This window comes from Camelina sativa, chromosome 12 (assembly GCF_000633955.1).
Source record: "Camelina sativa cultivar DH55 chromosome 12, Cs, whole genome shotgun sequence".
In the NCBI taxonomy this organism is placed as follows: Eukaryota; Viridiplantae; Streptophyta; class Magnoliopsida; order Brassicales; family Brassicaceae; genus Camelina; species Camelina sativa.
In genome coordinates, this window is record NC_025696.1 from 2,133,745 (window position 1) to 2,150,385 (window position 16,641).

A 16,641-nucleotide genomic window follows, 5' to 3' on the forward strand; every position below is an offset into this window, starting at 1 on the left:
TGATATTCAAAGCAAATACTAATCATAAACGCAATTACTTTGAAAATACTATGATCTTCAAAGCAAACACTAATCATAAACGCAAATAAATAGCCAAAATCTCTGTTCAGTCATACCAATTTTGCTTGGAAAGAAAATCAAATTCTAATGAATTCGATAGATTTGCGTAATAGAAAACACGCATGAGTACTACTACTACCCAATTTGTCGCATTTGTTAAAACCTATTTAAACATGAAGAACCAGTTACATGTCCTAGTCAAACATAAATAACTTGTAAGAATGGAAGAAGCATGAACCAACCAAGTTGATAAATCTACATCACACAACTAAAGCTTGGAATGTCGTTGACCCAACACCCTCTCTCTCTCTCTTTTCTTTTACTTGCGAAATTCCCATCCAACGTTAGCCACTGTGTCTCTTTCCCATGATAAAATCAGAATAAAATAAGATAAAATTTGTATTCCTCTCCTGAACCTTTTATTGTATGTTCCTGTTTAAGTACGGAATAGTTGTTTGAGAGGCTCACGAAATAATCAAAGCATCATCATATTTAATTTTGTCATCTTGTAATAATTATAATAATTAATTAACACTGTGACATAGCACAACTTGGGTGGATAGTAGCTAGATACTCGTAAGACCGTGTCCCTTGGAAGAGAGAAGAGGGCAGAATCTAAGGATGATGGCATCATCACACACACTACGTTTTCTCTGTCAGCACCTCTCTTGATTTTTTTTTTGTTCACCGCCTCTTTCATTCAATTCAAGTACATTTCCATTTTTTTCTAAATATAAACAATTCTATTTTTTTAAGAATTTAATTTTTTCGTTAACTTATTCATTTTCCGCATTTTTGACTATGGTCTTTGGATCAAATCACATTTTCAGCTACGAAAATTACGAACGAAGTAATGGATCTTTCTGAAAAAAATATTATTTAGCCAAAGGAGGAGACAAGTTCTATTTTAGATCACCGACATCAGGACTGATCATATCCATATGCAACCCATATTGCACGAATCATATAAATAAAAAATTAAGAACATGATATATTAATAATTTCTGTGATTCAAAAAAATTAGTTTCTACTTTCTACATAACTAAAAAATACTAGAAATAACGTGAACATGTACGACACATTGGCCGACTAACATAGACAAAGGCGGCATGGGCTCACGTGAAAGCCGACCTTTGTAATAAAAAAATCTTGAGCCTCTTTAAAAGATGGGGTCAATCCCCAAAACCTTTTTTCTCTCCAACTCGTAAAATTCTCTTACCATATAAATACAAAGCCTACTACACATTTGCAACTCTTCTTTATACATTTTTCTCCAGAGCAGAAACAGAGTCACCGGAAAAAAACTAATCTCCGGCAACACACAAACACAACAACAAAAAGTTCAATACTTAAAGATTCTGGTGACTCTCTGCTCTAATGGGTCAATCTCAAGTTCCTCTCTTTCTTTCTCTGATTCTTGTTTTAATCTATGGCGTTTCTTCTACTACTTTCACCATCCTTAACCAGTGTAGCTACACCGTGTGGCCTGGTCTTCTCTCCGGCGCCGGAACCCCTCCTTTACCCACCACTGGATTCTCCTTAAACCCGACTGAAACACGTGTCATCCCAATCCCCGCTGCTTGGTCCGGCCGTATTTGGGGCCGTACGCTCTGTACACAAGACGCAACCACCGGAAAGTTCACTTGCGTCACCGGAGACTGCGGTTCTTCCGCCGTTGAATGCTCCGGATCTGGCGCTGCACCTCCTGCAACACTCGCTGAATTCACCTTAAACGGAGCCGGTGGTCTAGATTTCTACGACGTGAGTCTCGTAGACGGTTACAACATCCCCATGACCATTGTTCCTCAGGGCGGAGGAGATGCCGGAGGAGTCGCCGGGAACTGCACGACCACCGGATGCGTTGCGGAGCTCAACGGTCCTTGTCCTGCTCAGCTGAAAGTGGCGGCGACGACGGGGGCAGAAGGAGTAGCTTGCAAAAGCGCGTGCGAGGCGTTTAACACGCCGGAGTATTGCTGTAGCGGCGCGTTTGGAACGCCGGACACGTGTAAGCCGAGTGAGTACTCGCTGTTTTTCAAAAACGCGTGCCCGAGAGCTTATAGTTACGCTTACGACGACGGAACTAGTACTTTCACTTGTGCCGGAGCTGATTACGTCATCACTTTCTGTCCTTCTCCTAACCCAAGGTAACATTATTTACCAAACAAAATATGATTTGCTTCAAGTGGAAACAAGAATTAGAATAATAACAAATTGGGACGTTTTGGCTAATTAAAAAAGGTTGGTTCCGATGTTTAGATCAAATCAATTAAAAAAAGTTTGGTTCTGATTCTCTTAGAAGAAGTCCGGTTTCGATTTTTTTTTTTTAATCACATTCAAAAGTTGAATATGTTTTTCACCTTTTTGGTAGTGTAACGTTTTGAATGAGGTCAAATCACCGAATAAAATCATAGCGCTCATGCTTTTACATAATGGTCCGTATTTGTCAATATGTGAAATCATTGGACAAGACGACATTTTTACATTTTCACCCGTTGGAATAATTATTATGTCAAACATAATATAGAAAAATATCTAAATGTTCTCTGTTGTATTATCATCACATGTATGGATGGTACTATACATAGATTTTTTTTTCAACGTCGGTGAACTGTGGCCATGTGTGGTCCAAACACGGCTCTTTTGTTCATATTGCAAATCATTTTGAATAATTGGTTTTTTTTTTTATATTCAATTTCAAAACGTCAGAGTGATAATTAAATGTTTGTTGTCTTGTGTAATTTGTCTTTTCAGTGTGAAGAGTGCTACAAAGGAGATCCAACCCGAAGCGGTTAGCTACTCTGCGGCATCATCTCAAAACGCGTCGCCAACTCTCACTACCGTGTTTTTGATTGGAGTTTTGGGTTTCGCGTCTTGGGCGGTGCTACGCGTTTGGTGATATCTCTCTACGACGTCGCTTTTTTCTAATAACACACATCATTCGAGTTTTTTTTTTTCCTTCTCACCAAAAAAAAGAAAAGATTATCGAAGAAGAAAAAAAGAAATGGCCAGAAGAAAAGATTTAGTTTAGTCGAAGAGTGATTTATTCGAAGTGATGATTTTTAGAACCAACTTATTTTAGTTTTGATTAGCTTATATAGTATTAGTTTCTACGTAACTTTTTTTAGACAAATGTTCTGTCTTTTATGGTGTATGTAGGATTATATAACAGTTTTGCTTCCAGAATTAATTGATTGGTATTGCATTTTAGAATTGAAATAATATATAAAGATGATAAAACAAAATGAAATTGTAATGGAAGAACCTAAAAAAATGGCAACATAAATTTGTCAAATATTAAAATCTGATTATCACTAATCTAGATAAGTATATTGATGCTTGTACAAACGAATTGATTTTTCTAATACCTCATTTAGTCATCAAACGGGCACTTTTCACATATCAAACTGAAGAAATGTATAAGATTTATCTTCTATCTTTATATCCAATCAAAGATAAACTTATCTTAACTAAAGCTATAGCTTTAAGGATAAACGTTGAAAATCTTTTAAGAGTAGCGTGTAATCACAAGTGTTTAGCAGTATAGACACTACTAAGTACTTAACAGTAGATTAAGATAACACACACATAAAAAAAAAGTTGCTATATTCATGATATGGCGGCGAACATTTCTATTCCAATATTTTCGAAAAGTTGCTATATTTGTTTATTCATCGATCTTTCACAACCAAAATTCCCGTTGACATAAGTATTAAAAAATAGCACAAAGCAGAATCAGTTGCAGAAGGTAAAACAAGTTTGGGACCTTATGAGCAAAGATTCTCTCCCACTCACACAGTCACACGAATTCTCTCCCGTTAAGATTCTCTAATTACTCCAGTTTAGGAACGAACTCACATGGCTCTGTTTTGCTCCATCTCTCACTTTACGCCTCTGTTCTTGGATTTATCATCTTCTTGATCCGTGGTGGTCACTGGTCAGCGTTCTCTCCGTTTTCTTTATCTAAGTTTCTCTCATTTTCATTTCAAATTTGACAATGACGCCAGAAGTAACTTCAGTTGTAGTGATGCTGATCACACCATCACTTTCTGTCCCAACTTGCCCAGGTATGGCAAAATAAATTAGTCAAAACAGTTTTAAAAGATGGAGTTTTAGTTTTTAAGATGAAAGCTTTAAGCGTCTGACTAATGTATTTGTATTGTGTGAAACAGTTTCAAGTCTTCTATAGAACCACCTCCTGAAGAGACAGGAGATGCATTGGTTCTGGAACTGAGTCGAGTACAGATACATGCAACAACCGATAGCAGAACCGTCTTCAGTGCATGCTTATTTCGCGGGTATGGCCATTGGAGAATCAACTAGAAATACCGCTTCTTTCGCTCTCCTTTTGACTCTCTGTTGGATCAGCTTGTAGCTTTGATTACTGCGACAAAATGACAAAACATTTATAAAAAAACTGAGAGAGAAGCTTTGCCTTTAATATCACATTGAGGGAAAAGTTCAATTGAAATATTTAGATTCGTCATCTTGTGTCATTCTCATGAGTTGCATATTTCAAGAAATTAACAGTTCTGAATTCAATGTGCACAAAGAGATATATATATGCTTTCAGAATAAGTTACATAATGGCTGAGGATCACATTTAGACCCGCACACACACACAGAATCTCAAATGATTCCTTTGTCATCTCTATAATTTCCCAGACGGCTATTAATAATTACAACCAGCTAAAGTTTATTTTCAGCACTATTACAAACCAGAAAAGACAACTAGAAATTAGATTCAAAAAGCCAGATTTAGAATGAAGAAAAGTTTGATGTAGTTCATCAATGACAGTACACTTATCGAGAATCTTATAGCTTTTCTGATTTTTATTGTTCTATATCTTCCTTTTAGACGAACGGCTTTGCCTAACTCGTGTGTATGTGTGGTGTGGACCTCTCTATACTAAAAGAGAAGATAAGAGCATCTTAGACAGGCTCAAAAGCTTTCAACTTTCAATCCACCCACTTAATATTAAATCCATAAAACACAATACGTTAAAAACAAAGCTTGAGAAGATTGGGCGTACCTGCGTTTATTCGCCATCCATAGCCGCAAATATGACACAGTCTTGACTAGATATGATTCGTGATTTGAATAAGTAAAGGGTAGCAATGATTCTTGTCATAGTTAGGCCAAGCTTCGTCTCCTTTAACAAGCGTCTCATGGCGCTTCCAAACTTGTGCATCGTAGTTTTCAGTTAAGACGTAGTGTAAACCAATGTCTTTAATCTCCTTTAAGAACTTGTCTAAGGAGTCACCTCTCTTAGGACTAAAAAATAATGCTTCGGAGGGTTCTTTGGCTTTAAGCAGCATCTTGATAGTTCTTGCAAGGTGCTTATGAAATTCCTTGAAAAATGTACTGTTGAATCATCAAAGTATGTGTCGCGACAAAGGGATGAGAAAAAACATATCGATAACGCTAAGTCTGAAATCAAGAGCAAGAAAAAGTGAGGAAGGTACCAGTCGCTTGCAACAATGATGTCGAAAGTGTTGGTTAACTCTGAATGTTCATGCTGGTTCCAGTGCAACTCCATGGCTTTCACACTTGTGCCACCAAATGCCATGGAGTTGGATTCTATGTTACGCTTAATATCTGGATGTTAAGTACATCAATGAATCCACAAAAACGGGTTTCCATACGAGAGAAGAGAACTGTGGTGAAACAGAATACTCACACCAACACCAACAAAACAAGTAGGATACAATTAACTACTTGGGGATTTCCATCTGAGATAACCACTTCTGATGCCTCAGTGGCAGCTGCAATAACTAAACCGGCTAATCCATACCCCGAGCCAAGCTCAATAACTCTTTTACCTCTGCAACATCCCAATGAGCCAAGTAGAATATGAGCACACAAAGTTATGAGAACACAGATGCAAAAAACAGTCTTAAAGCTGAACACAGAAACCTGAAACGATCTGGCTGAGACTTGCAAAAGAATGCTAGAACTTCTTCTGAGGGCCACTGACCTGGAAGAATAACAGTTGCCTAAGTTATGAATTCATAGAGATTCACAATCTAAATAACTAGAGACCCCCAAAAGTAACTAACTCAATGTGTTTGATACATAACACTCTAAAGCATGGTTAATCCCAAATCGTATAAGAATACGACATACTACACCAGACAAGGATAAAAATGGAAACTTTATCACATCACAGAGATGGGTTGTATTCAAAACCAACAAATTTAGAACACAGGAGACAAAGTAGAGACTGGACAATGAGAAAGAGAAACTTACAGACAAGTCCAGTATTATCAATGTTGTATCGATTAGATATCTCAAAGTCATTAAGATCACTGCAATTATCCACTCTTTTTCTGCAAAAATTAACAGAAACAAACAAACAAACGCTCTTAGGAGTTAGGAGTGGCAAATCTACAGAAGATAAGAAGTAGCGGTAACGTTGTTTCAGTTAACAGATTCAAAATCCTAACGTTAGATAGAGCTTCGGAGAACCAGTGGTGGGAATAGTGTAGCAAACGCAAGCTTCCCGAGAATGATCTGACTGCGGAGAAGAATCCACCACTTGAGACGGAAACAAGTTGAATCCTTGAGTAGCTTTCCTTGAAATCCGCTTGGTCTCAGCTTGAGATTGTGAATCTGAAGAAACAAAAATTTGAGAGATAATGATGATCCATTAGCTTTTTTATCAAGACGTGAAATCGAGAGAAGGAGAAAAGAAGAGGAATTTTCAAACCAGATCTACGGAGAAGCGCTTGACGAAGAATGTTCCATCTAAGAGAAGAAGAAGAAGTGGGATCCATTGAAGAATCGTTATAGCTTCCTCCGCCGGAATCGGAATCGGAATTTGTGTAGCAGCCAAACAAAGAAGACGTAACGATTTTTAACCCTTTTCTTTTTTTGGCAACAAATCAATTAGCACAGTAAGCATATAGCGAAGTTATTTTCATGGTGTTAATTATAATTAATTGAGGACTAAAGTGTAATTTAAATTTTAACGTGGCACAAATATGACACACAACTGATTACTTCAAAAGTCAAAACCACATTGTTGTCAAAGTGATTAGAGATTTAGACATCTCTTTAGGAACAAATCTTATTTAGTCTGTATAGATTTTTTTTCCTTATCGTTAATTATATAATATACAGTTTAATTACTTTGAATTATATTGATTTATTTTTCAAAAAAATGTACTTTATGGAGTGATATGGGATGAATAAGATATTCTCTATAACATAGTATTTCTATTAATAATGATAGAAATTAACAAGTGGTGGCTGAATATGAAGATTTCTAATGCACAATTCCACTTCATTCAATTAAATTACCAACTATTTTTTAATACCAGTCATTTTTTAATATATTTTATGTTACTATCTATCTTATCATACAAAAAAGATAGTTTTTTTTCCTTGATAGTTTAGATAAGGTTCTACTGTTAATTAAATAGAGTTGTTATAAGGTAAAAGACATATACACATACAGATTTTTATTTATCATAGTCAAGTATACATCTTAAGTACTTATTTTTGTCTGTTTTAATATGAAATTATCATAAATTACACATCTTGATTACTTGAATATTTTTTTTTGTTTTAATATGATACTAAAAATAGAGGAAAATAGAATTAAAAAAAATACATTATACAGTCATCAAAAATAAATTTTGGATATAATTATAATCTATAAATTTTAATTATAATCTATAAAATTTTGGATATAACTATAATCTTTAAATTTTTGGATAATTGTTTAATTAATAGACCGGCCCGGTTTACACATCAAAAAAACACGCAACTCCCACGTCTTCTTCCTCTTTCCGACAGCAAGCTTACTTAACAGTTAATCACTAATCTTTTTCACTTTTTTTTTCTATTTTTGCCCCAAATCTTTTTGAGATTCTTATAAATAGCCTAATACTTCTTCATTACCCCTTCGTCTTCCTCCTCCCAAACTCCGGCGGCGACAATGGAATGCTCTGCACCTGCTCCCAAGCTTTACCCAACCGTCGACGCTTCAACCACCAAAGCTCCTCTCCCAAACTCCTCCTCTTCTTCCTCTTGCCCTAACAACAATCTCTATCCTTCAGTCGACGTGAACGATCTCGTCGACAATATCTTCCCGGATCCCACCGTCTCCGATGCTGCTTCAGCTCCTCCTCTCGCGACGGAGGAAGTGCTTCTCAAAATCAACGGCGCGATTGTCCACCTCATCGACAAATCCTACAGTGTAGAGCTCGCTTGCGGCGATCTCGAGATCCTCCGTCTTGTTCAGGGAGATATCACCGTCGCGGTTTTTGCTCGGATCGGTGATGAGATCCAATGGCCGTTGACTAAAGACGAACCCGCCGTTAAAGTCGACGAGTCTCACTACTTCTTCTCGCTCCGACCCGTTAAAGAATCATCCAAGTCATCGGATCATTCAACCGACGAAGCAGAGAACAACGAGATGCTGAACTACGGATTAACAATCGCTTCCAAAGGTCAAGATCTTGAGCAGCTAGACAAGATCTTAGCCGACTACAGCAGTTTCACGGCGGAGGAGAAACAGAAGGAAGAGATCGGTGGTTTGGAGTTGACGTCGCCGGAGGAGCTGAAGGGAAAGAGGAAAAGGATGGTGCAGAAGCAATGCACGGCTTACTGGACGACTCTGGCTCCGAATGTGGAAGACTACAGTGGAGTTGCGTCGAAAATGATCGCTGCTGGTTCTGGCCAGTTGATAAAAGGGATTTTATGGTGTGGAGATGTCACGATGGATCGGCTCATGTGGGGAAATGAGTTCATGAAGAAGAAGTTGTCTAAAGCAGAGAAAGAGAGAGAAGTTAGTCCTACAACTTTGAAACATCTCAAAAGGTAACAACACTCTTTGAGATTTTGGGATGTTGTGTTCGTGTTTGTTTTGAGGTTACTGATGACTTTGGATGTGTATGTAAACAGAGTGAAGAAGATGACGAAAATGACAGAGAAAGTGGCGAATGGTGTGCTCTCTGGTGTTGTTAACGTTTCTGGATTCTTCTCGAGTTCTGTGATTAATAGCAAAGCTGGGAAGAAACTATTTGGTCTTCTTCCTGGAGAAATGGTTCTTGCTACACTTGATGGATTCAGTAAGTTGATTAAACTCTTCATGATCATTATTATGTGTATGTTATTGGAGTTTTTTTTCTTTTCTTTATATAAGACATTTTGGATGTTGTTTTTTTATAGACAAGGTTTGTGATGCTGTTGAAGTAGCTGGAAGGAACGTTATGAAAACATCTTCCACTGTCACTACCGATATCGTCGATCACAAGTAAGTAATTGCAAGAAAGAAAAGATTACAAAAAAAAAAAACTGAATTTGTTCGGATGGTTGATGATGTTATGAATTTTGTAGGTATGGAGCAAAGACAGCACAGGCGACAAATGAAGGGCTTAGCGCAGCAGGGCATGCTGTTGGAACTGCATGGACCGTTTTTAAGATCAGACAAGCTCTTACTCCCAAGAACGCCATGAAGCCATCATCACTGGCTAAAACCGCACTTAAAACGGTAGTTATAGGAAAAATTAAGGGGAAAAAGAGTTCTTAGTAGAGGCTAATGGATGTTGTGTTGTTTGTATGTACATCATTCTTATTTTGCCTTGGTACATAATTAATTATAAGCATTGGATAAACTATAGAGGTTTCTAAAAGATTAGCAGTGTTGTTGGTGGTGCAATTTGTGCAAACTGCTTAGTGTTTTGATTTTTCAAAAATCATAAGAATTATATGCAGCAGCCATAGATATGATTGATAATCGCAAAATAGCATAAAAGCGAGTTTGGTGTTTTATGGTACTTTATTTTTAGTGAATTCATTGGTTTTGCCTATGTTGTGGGCCTTATGATGGTTTGATTGTCTCAGTTGTTCCAAGTAGTGAAACTGAGTCCTATATTAGGTACACTGGCAAAAAACACAAAAAAAAATTGGATTAAAACTTTAAACAAATTTGAATTTATAGAATTTCTAACTATCAAAATCCTATTAGTAATCACACCATTTTATAAAATTTAACATAAAAAAAAAAAAGAGAAACAAAAACAAAACCTTAATAAAATAAACCACAAAAGTTTTTAAAAATTCAAAAAAAAAAAAAAAATCAAAGACTAGATTCAAAATGATTGAAACCTTGAATGCTAAATGTACAAAATGATTGAAAAACAAATTAGATTTATGGAATCTCTAACCATCAAAGACTAGATTCAAAATCCGGTTAGTAATCACATCATTTTGTAAATTTAGCATTAAAAAACAAAAACAAAACAAAACAAAAAACAAACCAAAAATCCAAAAAGAATGAAAGAAAAAAAAACTATCCTAAAAAACAAAATTAAAACTTTGAATGCTAAATATATATAATGATGTGAAAACAAGTTAGATTTATGGAATCTCTAATGATCTAAGACTGGATCCAAAATCCTGTTAGTAATCACATCATCTTATTAATTTAACATAAAAAAACCAAAAAAAAACTTGCATAAAAAAAGAAAAAGATTTGATAGAGAATAGACCTTAATTCTTAATGGGCTTGTGAGTATTTTGGCGTGCTGGAAAACCTATTGCTTAATGGGCTTGAAGTTGAGAATCCAGTCCAAAAAGCTACTCTTGCTCCTCTCCTCCGATCGATCCATCCACTTCCTCTGTCTGTCTGTCGTCGAGTGTCACCGATCTCTCTTCGGTCAATACGTGATGATCTCTCTGCTAGACTTGTAAACGATCGTTTTGGATTCGTCAAACAGTTACGAAAGATTCTATGACGTCACCGGAGAAATCTCATTCTCTTGAACCGGAACCTATATGATGCCTTCTTCTTCCTCTTGGATTACGTCTTTGTTGAATAAGAATCATCCTATCACTCACCGTCTTATGATCCGACATAACTAAATCCAAATAAGAATCAAAGCATCATCATCAATTCATCATCTTCCTATCACCGAAGCAGAGAAACGGTAAAACTACATCTTTCTCTCATTCGTGCCTCTTTGTTTTTTTTGTTCTTCTCTGTGTTTGGTGGTGATTGAGATTGAGAGAGCAGAGGTCCCGAGTCTATATTTATAAACGGATCCACACTACTCATGATGATGATACGTGTTTTGTTAATGACCGACTCAACAAGTTTCCTTTTTTTTTTTAAGGTTAGGAGAAAGTTCGGAGCAAAACCGAAACCTAACACAACACAGGCTCGGGTAACAAGTAGTTTTAAGATAGATAAAGTGAGGCCTGAATGCCATCGTAAGGCCCAATAATAATATTTGAATAGACAAGATGTGGCTTTTGGTCCAATTTGATACAACATGCCGTATTTCCCATTCTAAACCGGGATTAATAATGTTCTGAAATGTTTGTTGCAGAAGAATATCGGTTTGCATACTGATTGTTCCGGTTTAAGAGAAAAATCAATCCAGAAACCAAAAAATTATAAACTTTCACTGAAAACATGATCGGACCGGACAAACAAACTGTACTATTTGATGATGTCACATGCTTTGCCGGTTTTATGGAACTGGAATAAACTACACGTCGTTTTATGGTAAGCAAAACAGTTGGGTACATACATAATTCATCATGGCTTCGTCCCCAGAAGAAGTAAAGAGAAATTAAAACCTGAATCGTTGGTCGGACCAAATTGAAATTAGCGAAGAAGGTCACTTTATTGTAGCTGTCCTGTAAAGAAGGCTCAGGGGAAGATCAGGAACGCCCAAACAGAGGAACCCTCTTCTCCGCCATGAAAGAAGATTACGAGGTTGCGGCTTCTGCCAGAATTTGATTCATTGTTTACGTTTACGGATTTAGTATTCAAACTATTGTTTCTTCACTTTTGATGAGGAACAACAAAAAAACGATTTATTGTAATATTTGATCTTTAGGATTAATTAGTGAATCATGATTAGTCTTTTTAGATGAGTCCAAAGTTCCTGACTTTCTTTTTGGGTTGTTCTTGTTTAGTTATCACTGAAAAGTTTTGAGCTTTATATATAGGTGGATGAGAAGAAGCAAGCTGCAGCTGATGTATTGTTTAGTTATTCCAAGTTTGCTATGGCCTGCATCGGAAACCAGACTCGTCCTACTGACATGAGGTTGCATTTGATGAAGGTATTAGTAGTTATTGAATTGTTTTCACCCGTTTTTAGTTTTTTTAGTAGTGATTTGAGTATGACTGAACACTTTATAAGATTGATGACTCATGCTAACTTTTTTTATAGGAGATCTCCGGATTGCCTACTTCTCTGAAAAAAAGAGAATCTTCTAGAGCAGCTACTTCTCCTGATCCAGTTGGAGAATCATCAAGCTCTGGTACTGCCAGGCTTGATAAAACTGATAGTTTCAGGGCACTTTGATTTTACTTTTTGTTTTTTATTGTTGGGGTCTCATATTATAAAGATAGATGCTAGTGGATTACAGACTTAAGCATCTGTCTCCGAGAAACCTTACTTACCAAGTTTTAACTTTTGATGTTGCCCTTGATAGTGTGAATGCTGTATTCTCTCGGATGTGTGGTTCTGAAAGATAAATGCTATGATACTACTTCGAAATAATGATCTGTTCATATAATCTCTTTAGCCGTACCTCGATATCTCCCATTTCGTGAATATAGTATTTCTATGGTCGATTTCTATCTTATTCCGGAGGACAGAACATTGTTTTCTTGACTCAGATTATGAGTCATCGAAAGTTGGAGGGTTATTGCACCTAATCAGCTATTGTCACTCCTGGCTCTTCCTATAGAAACTTTATCTTCTCATTCAGATAACTCGTTTCTCAGTTGAACTTTGTTTCTTTAATTTGGTAAAAGTGGTCACTCTTTGTGAGAGAGCCATGTGAGAGGGAGTTCACATACTGCTTTGTAAATTTTCTGTTTATTGGATTACTTACGAATGTTAGAAGGCTGTATGAATGTTGTTTGGGGCAATACCAAAGCACTGAAGGTTGAAAGGAGCATGAAGGTAACATCGCATGAATCTTTCTGTTTATTGCATTTATTGCAAACATTCAATTAATATTTGTAAATTTTTCTTTCTTGCATCTGTGAAACCTCCTCACTTGCCTCTTCTGCTTGCTTCGTAGCATATGGTAAAGATCACCACAGCTGCAGCAACAGCGATTCCAAGCGTCTGCTGCGTTACTGCTGGAGCAAATTTTCTTGGCGGACTAAATCCTAGTTCCGAAAGTTTCTTGTGAGAAATTGCATAGGCTTTGAAGAACATATCCTCGTCCTACACATCATAATACAATTTTTTCTTATGTTGATACCAGAAAATCATCCAAACTAAAAGTTTCTTATAATCGTAGTAAAATCTAGTTACCTTTGCATACAGCTTAACAAAAGAGTGGAACTTGGGGTCATGAAGTAGAGCCCTGTCGGTTTTCAGTTGTAGCAGTCCTGGAGTCTCCCCTTTTAGAAGCTCTCTGCAAAACCAATCAGCAAAAAATGTAAGTTTCAGAACTCTCACTCTCTCTTGCTTTAAGCGTGTGATTTTAATGTTGGCTTACACGAAATATGAGTTATCAAACTTGAGAGGTTCTTGTGTCCAAGGACCTTCAAAATCGGATCTCTCCTTATGTGCACGCCCCTATATAAAAAAGCAGCTACCAAGTTGGTTCATTGGAGCATGTTTAGTGACCAGCGAATATTTAAATGGAGAGTTAGTAATTAGTACCAAAGTGTGGCCTCCAGAGAGAGCTACAATGTCTCTATCAGATAGACCCATACGAGAGAAGACAGTTCTTAAATGTGAGGCTTCTGCAATATACCAGAAGGAGGGTTTAGTCAGTTTGTGAAATAGAAGTTTGTTGCAAGAGCTACAAAGCTGCGGGAGTAACCTTCATTTGGATTTGGAAGTTCTCCGTCGTCTGGGGAATCAGCATCCTGATATCATATTTCTCAAAGTTAGTAAACGTTACTCACTTAGCAACTATGGTTTATCGCATACCATATAGCGGTAAGAGTAACTACCTTACGGCCTGGAGTAAATGGGATTGCAGGGCCACCAGTAACCTCAACTGCAACTACTCCAGCGAGCTGAAATGAAATCAAGAATCTGTCAAGCTAACCATCAAAGGGGAAGATAGTTTTAATGGGTTTAATGGCTTCGAGATGATATATGCCAATGTTTACCTGATAAAGGTCTGCGTAAGAGACTCGCGGGTGCTTAACCTTTACTTCCTCTGAAATCACAAAAAGGAAACAGCAACCGTTTTATTGGCCAGGTTCTGTAGAGTAGTGATGGATTAAAGATTTCTTTTTATCATAAACTCACCGCAGAAGGCGACTGCTTTCTCCAAACCTTTGTTGTGCGAGCGGTTTAGCTCTTCCTTGAACCTGATTGATCCATTGGGACCTCCGGTTTTCTTTTTGGCATCATAGGTTCCTGCATCATGCCATCTATACGCATACAAGAATTTGCATTTAGAAAACATATAGATAAGAAAGAGAAACGGAGAAAGGGAAGATCTCTTACGCAAGACGGAGCATAATGGGAGCACAGTTTTTGGAAGAGATGAGAGCTCGAAGGTCTCTACGAGCCTTTTCTATTTCTTTGAGGTAATCTGCATCAACGTTCACTGCCATTGTCAAGAGTTTGAAAGAGCAAAGCAAAAGTAACTCAATCGATGAATGAATAAAATTTTGAAGAAAAAGGTATCAGAAGGATGGATATATAAAGAAGATAGAAGAAGAGTCTTATAGGTAGGGAGAAGTATGTTTTGTCATCTGGAGAAAGCAAAGTATTAGTTATAGTTTTGGGAGAAACCCTTTTGCTAATCTTGGCATATATTCAGTTTATCATTTATGCAAGTATTAGCTTTATCCTTCACAGCTCGGATCAGGGGGCATGCATAGCTATATGCCTGTATCCGAATAAGATTCTACCTACAACTAAACAACCGAGCTTGGTTCTTGGAGATTAGTGTGATTTAAATGATTTGGTTATCGTTGTATTAAGTATTAAAATACAATAAAATCAGATAAGCTTAAGACATTGTTTTAATTATTGAACAAGATACGATATGACAAACATTCTGATCCATGAGAGAAGTGTTTTGGTTCCTTGAGATTCAGTTCAACCGTTGTGAAGGGGGGTTTCTATACTTTGGCAAATTGTATACAGTAAAACCTCACAATAAATTAATAATCTATAAATTAATAAACACTATAAATTAATAAATTTTGCTACTCCCAAGTTGGGCCAGTGTAAAAAATAACAAAATTCGATAAGATAATAATTTTTTAAGATCTCTATGTAAAATATGGTCATAATAATATTATAAATTAATAATCATGTAAATTTCTATATATATATATATATAATAATGTATGTTTCTCCTAAATCTCATATCTATAAAACAATTGTTATGTTGTATTTTCAAACCATAATGATATAAAATATTTGGTAACATGTCATAAAAATAGCTAATTTCTTTTAAGTTTTCAAGTTCTAGATATTCATCATTCACATTTTGATAGTTTGATTGACTACTAAAATACAATAATTAATATTATTATTCATAAAATTGAATTTATGTATGTTATGTATATAAGTAAATTTGTCTATTGTATTTGTAATTTATTGTTAATAATGTTTTCTATATATTACAAATTCAATTCCAATACAATACAATTTACAAAATCTGTAAGTATAATTTTATTTTGCTAAAATTGTATCAATTCATAATTTTAAAAAGAGAATTTGTTAAAAATGCCCCTTTTGATATACCCCTTTTCAAAAATACCCTCTTTTCTGGCCATTTTTATTTATGCCATCTTTTAATTTTTAATGACCATTTTACCCTTAGATGAAAATTATTTTATTCAATAAAAAGAAAAACAAAATTTTCCCGCCAAAAAATTTCCGACATATTTTCCCGCCAAAAATTTTTTTGTCAAAAAACTTTTGATAAAAAATTTTGAAAAAAAAAATTTTCCCGCCAAAAAAAATTTACAAGGTTTTTAAAAGGTTTTATAAGGTTTCTACCTTATAAAAGCCTTATAAACACCTTGTAAAGGCTTTTACAAGATTTTTTAAAGAGTTTTAAAAGGTTTTTTAAACAACTTGTAAACGCTTTTACAAGATTTTTAAAAGGTTTTTAAAAGGTTTTAAAAGGTTTTTAAAAGGTTTTTAAAAGGTTTTCAAATGGTTTTTAAAAGGATTTTTAAAAGGTTTTTAAACACCTTCTAAACCCTTTTACAATGTTTTTAAAAACCTTGTAAAAGTTTTTATAAAATTTTTAAAAGGTTTTTAAACACCTTTTAAATGCTTTTAAAAAGTTTTTAAAAGCGTTTACAAGGTGTTTAAAAACCTTTTAAAGCATTTACAAGCTTTTTAAAAGCATTTACAAGGTTTTTAAAAGCGTTTACAATGTGTTTAAAAACCTTTTAAAAACCTTGTAAACGCTTTTAAAAGTTTTTTAAAAGCATTTACAAGGTTTTTAAAAGGTATAAATTTCAATATTTTTGGCGGGAAAATTTTTCAATTTTGGCGGGAAAAAAAATTTTGCGGGAACTTTTTTTGGCGGGAAAATATTTTCGATTTTGATGACTGTACATTCTTGCTGTCACTCAAAAAGGGTAATTTGGTCATTTTGTATATAAAGAGGGG

The 16,641-nt window shown here is 35.6% G+C and overlaps 5 protein-coding genes and 1 long non-coding RNA gene across 8 annotated transcripts; 3 read left to right on the forward strand and 3 right to left on the reverse strand.

Annotated features, from left to right (window-relative positions):
* On the forward strand, positions 1,241-3,264 carry LOC104729585 (thaumatin-like protein 1b). Its single transcript, XM_019233999.1, has 2 exons — positions 1,241-2,204; positions 2,812-3,264. The coding sequence occupies exons 1-2, from the start codon at positions 1,438-1,440 to the stop codon at positions 2,954-2,956; spliced, it is 912 nt and encodes a 303-aa protein (XP_019089544.1). The 5' UTR covers positions 1,241-1,437; the 3' UTR covers positions 2,957-3,264.
* Positions 4,140-7,148, reverse strand: LOC104729584 (calmodulin-lysine N-methyltransferase). 3 transcript variants are annotated; one of them, XM_010448538.2, is made up of 8 exons: positions 6,768-7,144; positions 6,505-6,670; positions 6,308-6,387; positions 5,975-6,035; positions 5,767-5,882; positions 5,524-5,656; positions 5,091-5,422; positions 4,140-4,441 (listed from the first exon to the last, which is right to left on the reverse strand). In XM_010448538.2, exons 1-7 carry the CDS (start codon positions 6,832-6,834, stop codon positions 5,137-5,139), a joined length of 909 nt encoding a protein of 302 aa, XP_010446840.1. In that variant the 5' UTR covers positions 6,835-7,144; the 3' UTR covers positions 4,140-4,441; positions 5,091-5,136. The 3 variants fall into 3 exon arrangements, with proteins under 3 accessions (XP_010446840.1, XP_010446842.1, XP_010446841.1); XM_010448540.2 differs by lacking the exon at positions 4,140-4,441 and adding an exon at positions 4,593-4,961 and having other exon boundaries at positions 6,768-7,148; XM_010448539.2 differs by lacking the exon at positions 4,140-4,441 and adding an exon at positions 4,593-4,966 and having other exon boundaries at positions 6,768-7,146.
* On the forward strand, positions 7,792-9,838 carry LOC104729587 (senescence/dehydration-associated protein At4g35985, chloroplastic). Its single transcript, XM_010448543.2, has 4 exons — positions 7,792-8,884; positions 8,969-9,135; positions 9,236-9,320; positions 9,404-9,838. The coding sequence occupies exons 1-4, from the start codon at positions 8,001-8,003 to the stop codon at positions 9,594-9,596; spliced, it is 1,329 nt and encodes a 442-aa protein (XP_010446845.1). The 5' UTR covers positions 7,792-8,000; the 3' UTR covers positions 9,597-9,838.
* On the reverse strand, positions 9,574-11,161 carry LOC104729586. Its single transcript, XR_758291.2, has 2 exons — positions 10,558-11,161; positions 9,574-9,949 (listed from the first exon to the last, which is right to left on the reverse strand). It is a non-coding gene; the product is annotated as an uncharacterized LOC104729586 (long non-coding RNA).
* On the forward strand, positions 11,616-12,612 carry LOC104729588. Its single transcript, XM_010448544.2, has 3 exons — positions 11,616-11,789; positions 12,026-12,139; positions 12,250-12,612. Exons 1-3 carry the CDS (start codon positions 11,772-11,774, stop codon positions 12,382-12,384), a joined length of 267 nt encoding a protein of 88 aa, XP_010446846.1. The 5' UTR covers positions 11,616-11,771; the 3' UTR covers positions 12,385-12,612.
* On the reverse strand, positions 12,885-14,900 carry LOC104729589 (L-ascorbate peroxidase 5, peroxisomal). The gene is made up of 9 exons (XM_010448545.2): positions 14,506-14,900; positions 14,305-14,429; positions 14,163-14,212; positions 14,001-14,066; positions 13,868-13,913; positions 13,705-13,787; positions 13,538-13,617; positions 13,351-13,453; positions 12,885-13,260 (listed from the first exon to the last, which is right to left on the reverse strand). Exons 1-9 carry the CDS (start codon positions 14,613-14,615, stop codon positions 13,084-13,086), a joined length of 840 nt encoding a protein of 279 aa, XP_010446847.1. The 5' UTR covers positions 14,616-14,900; the 3' UTR covers positions 12,885-13,083.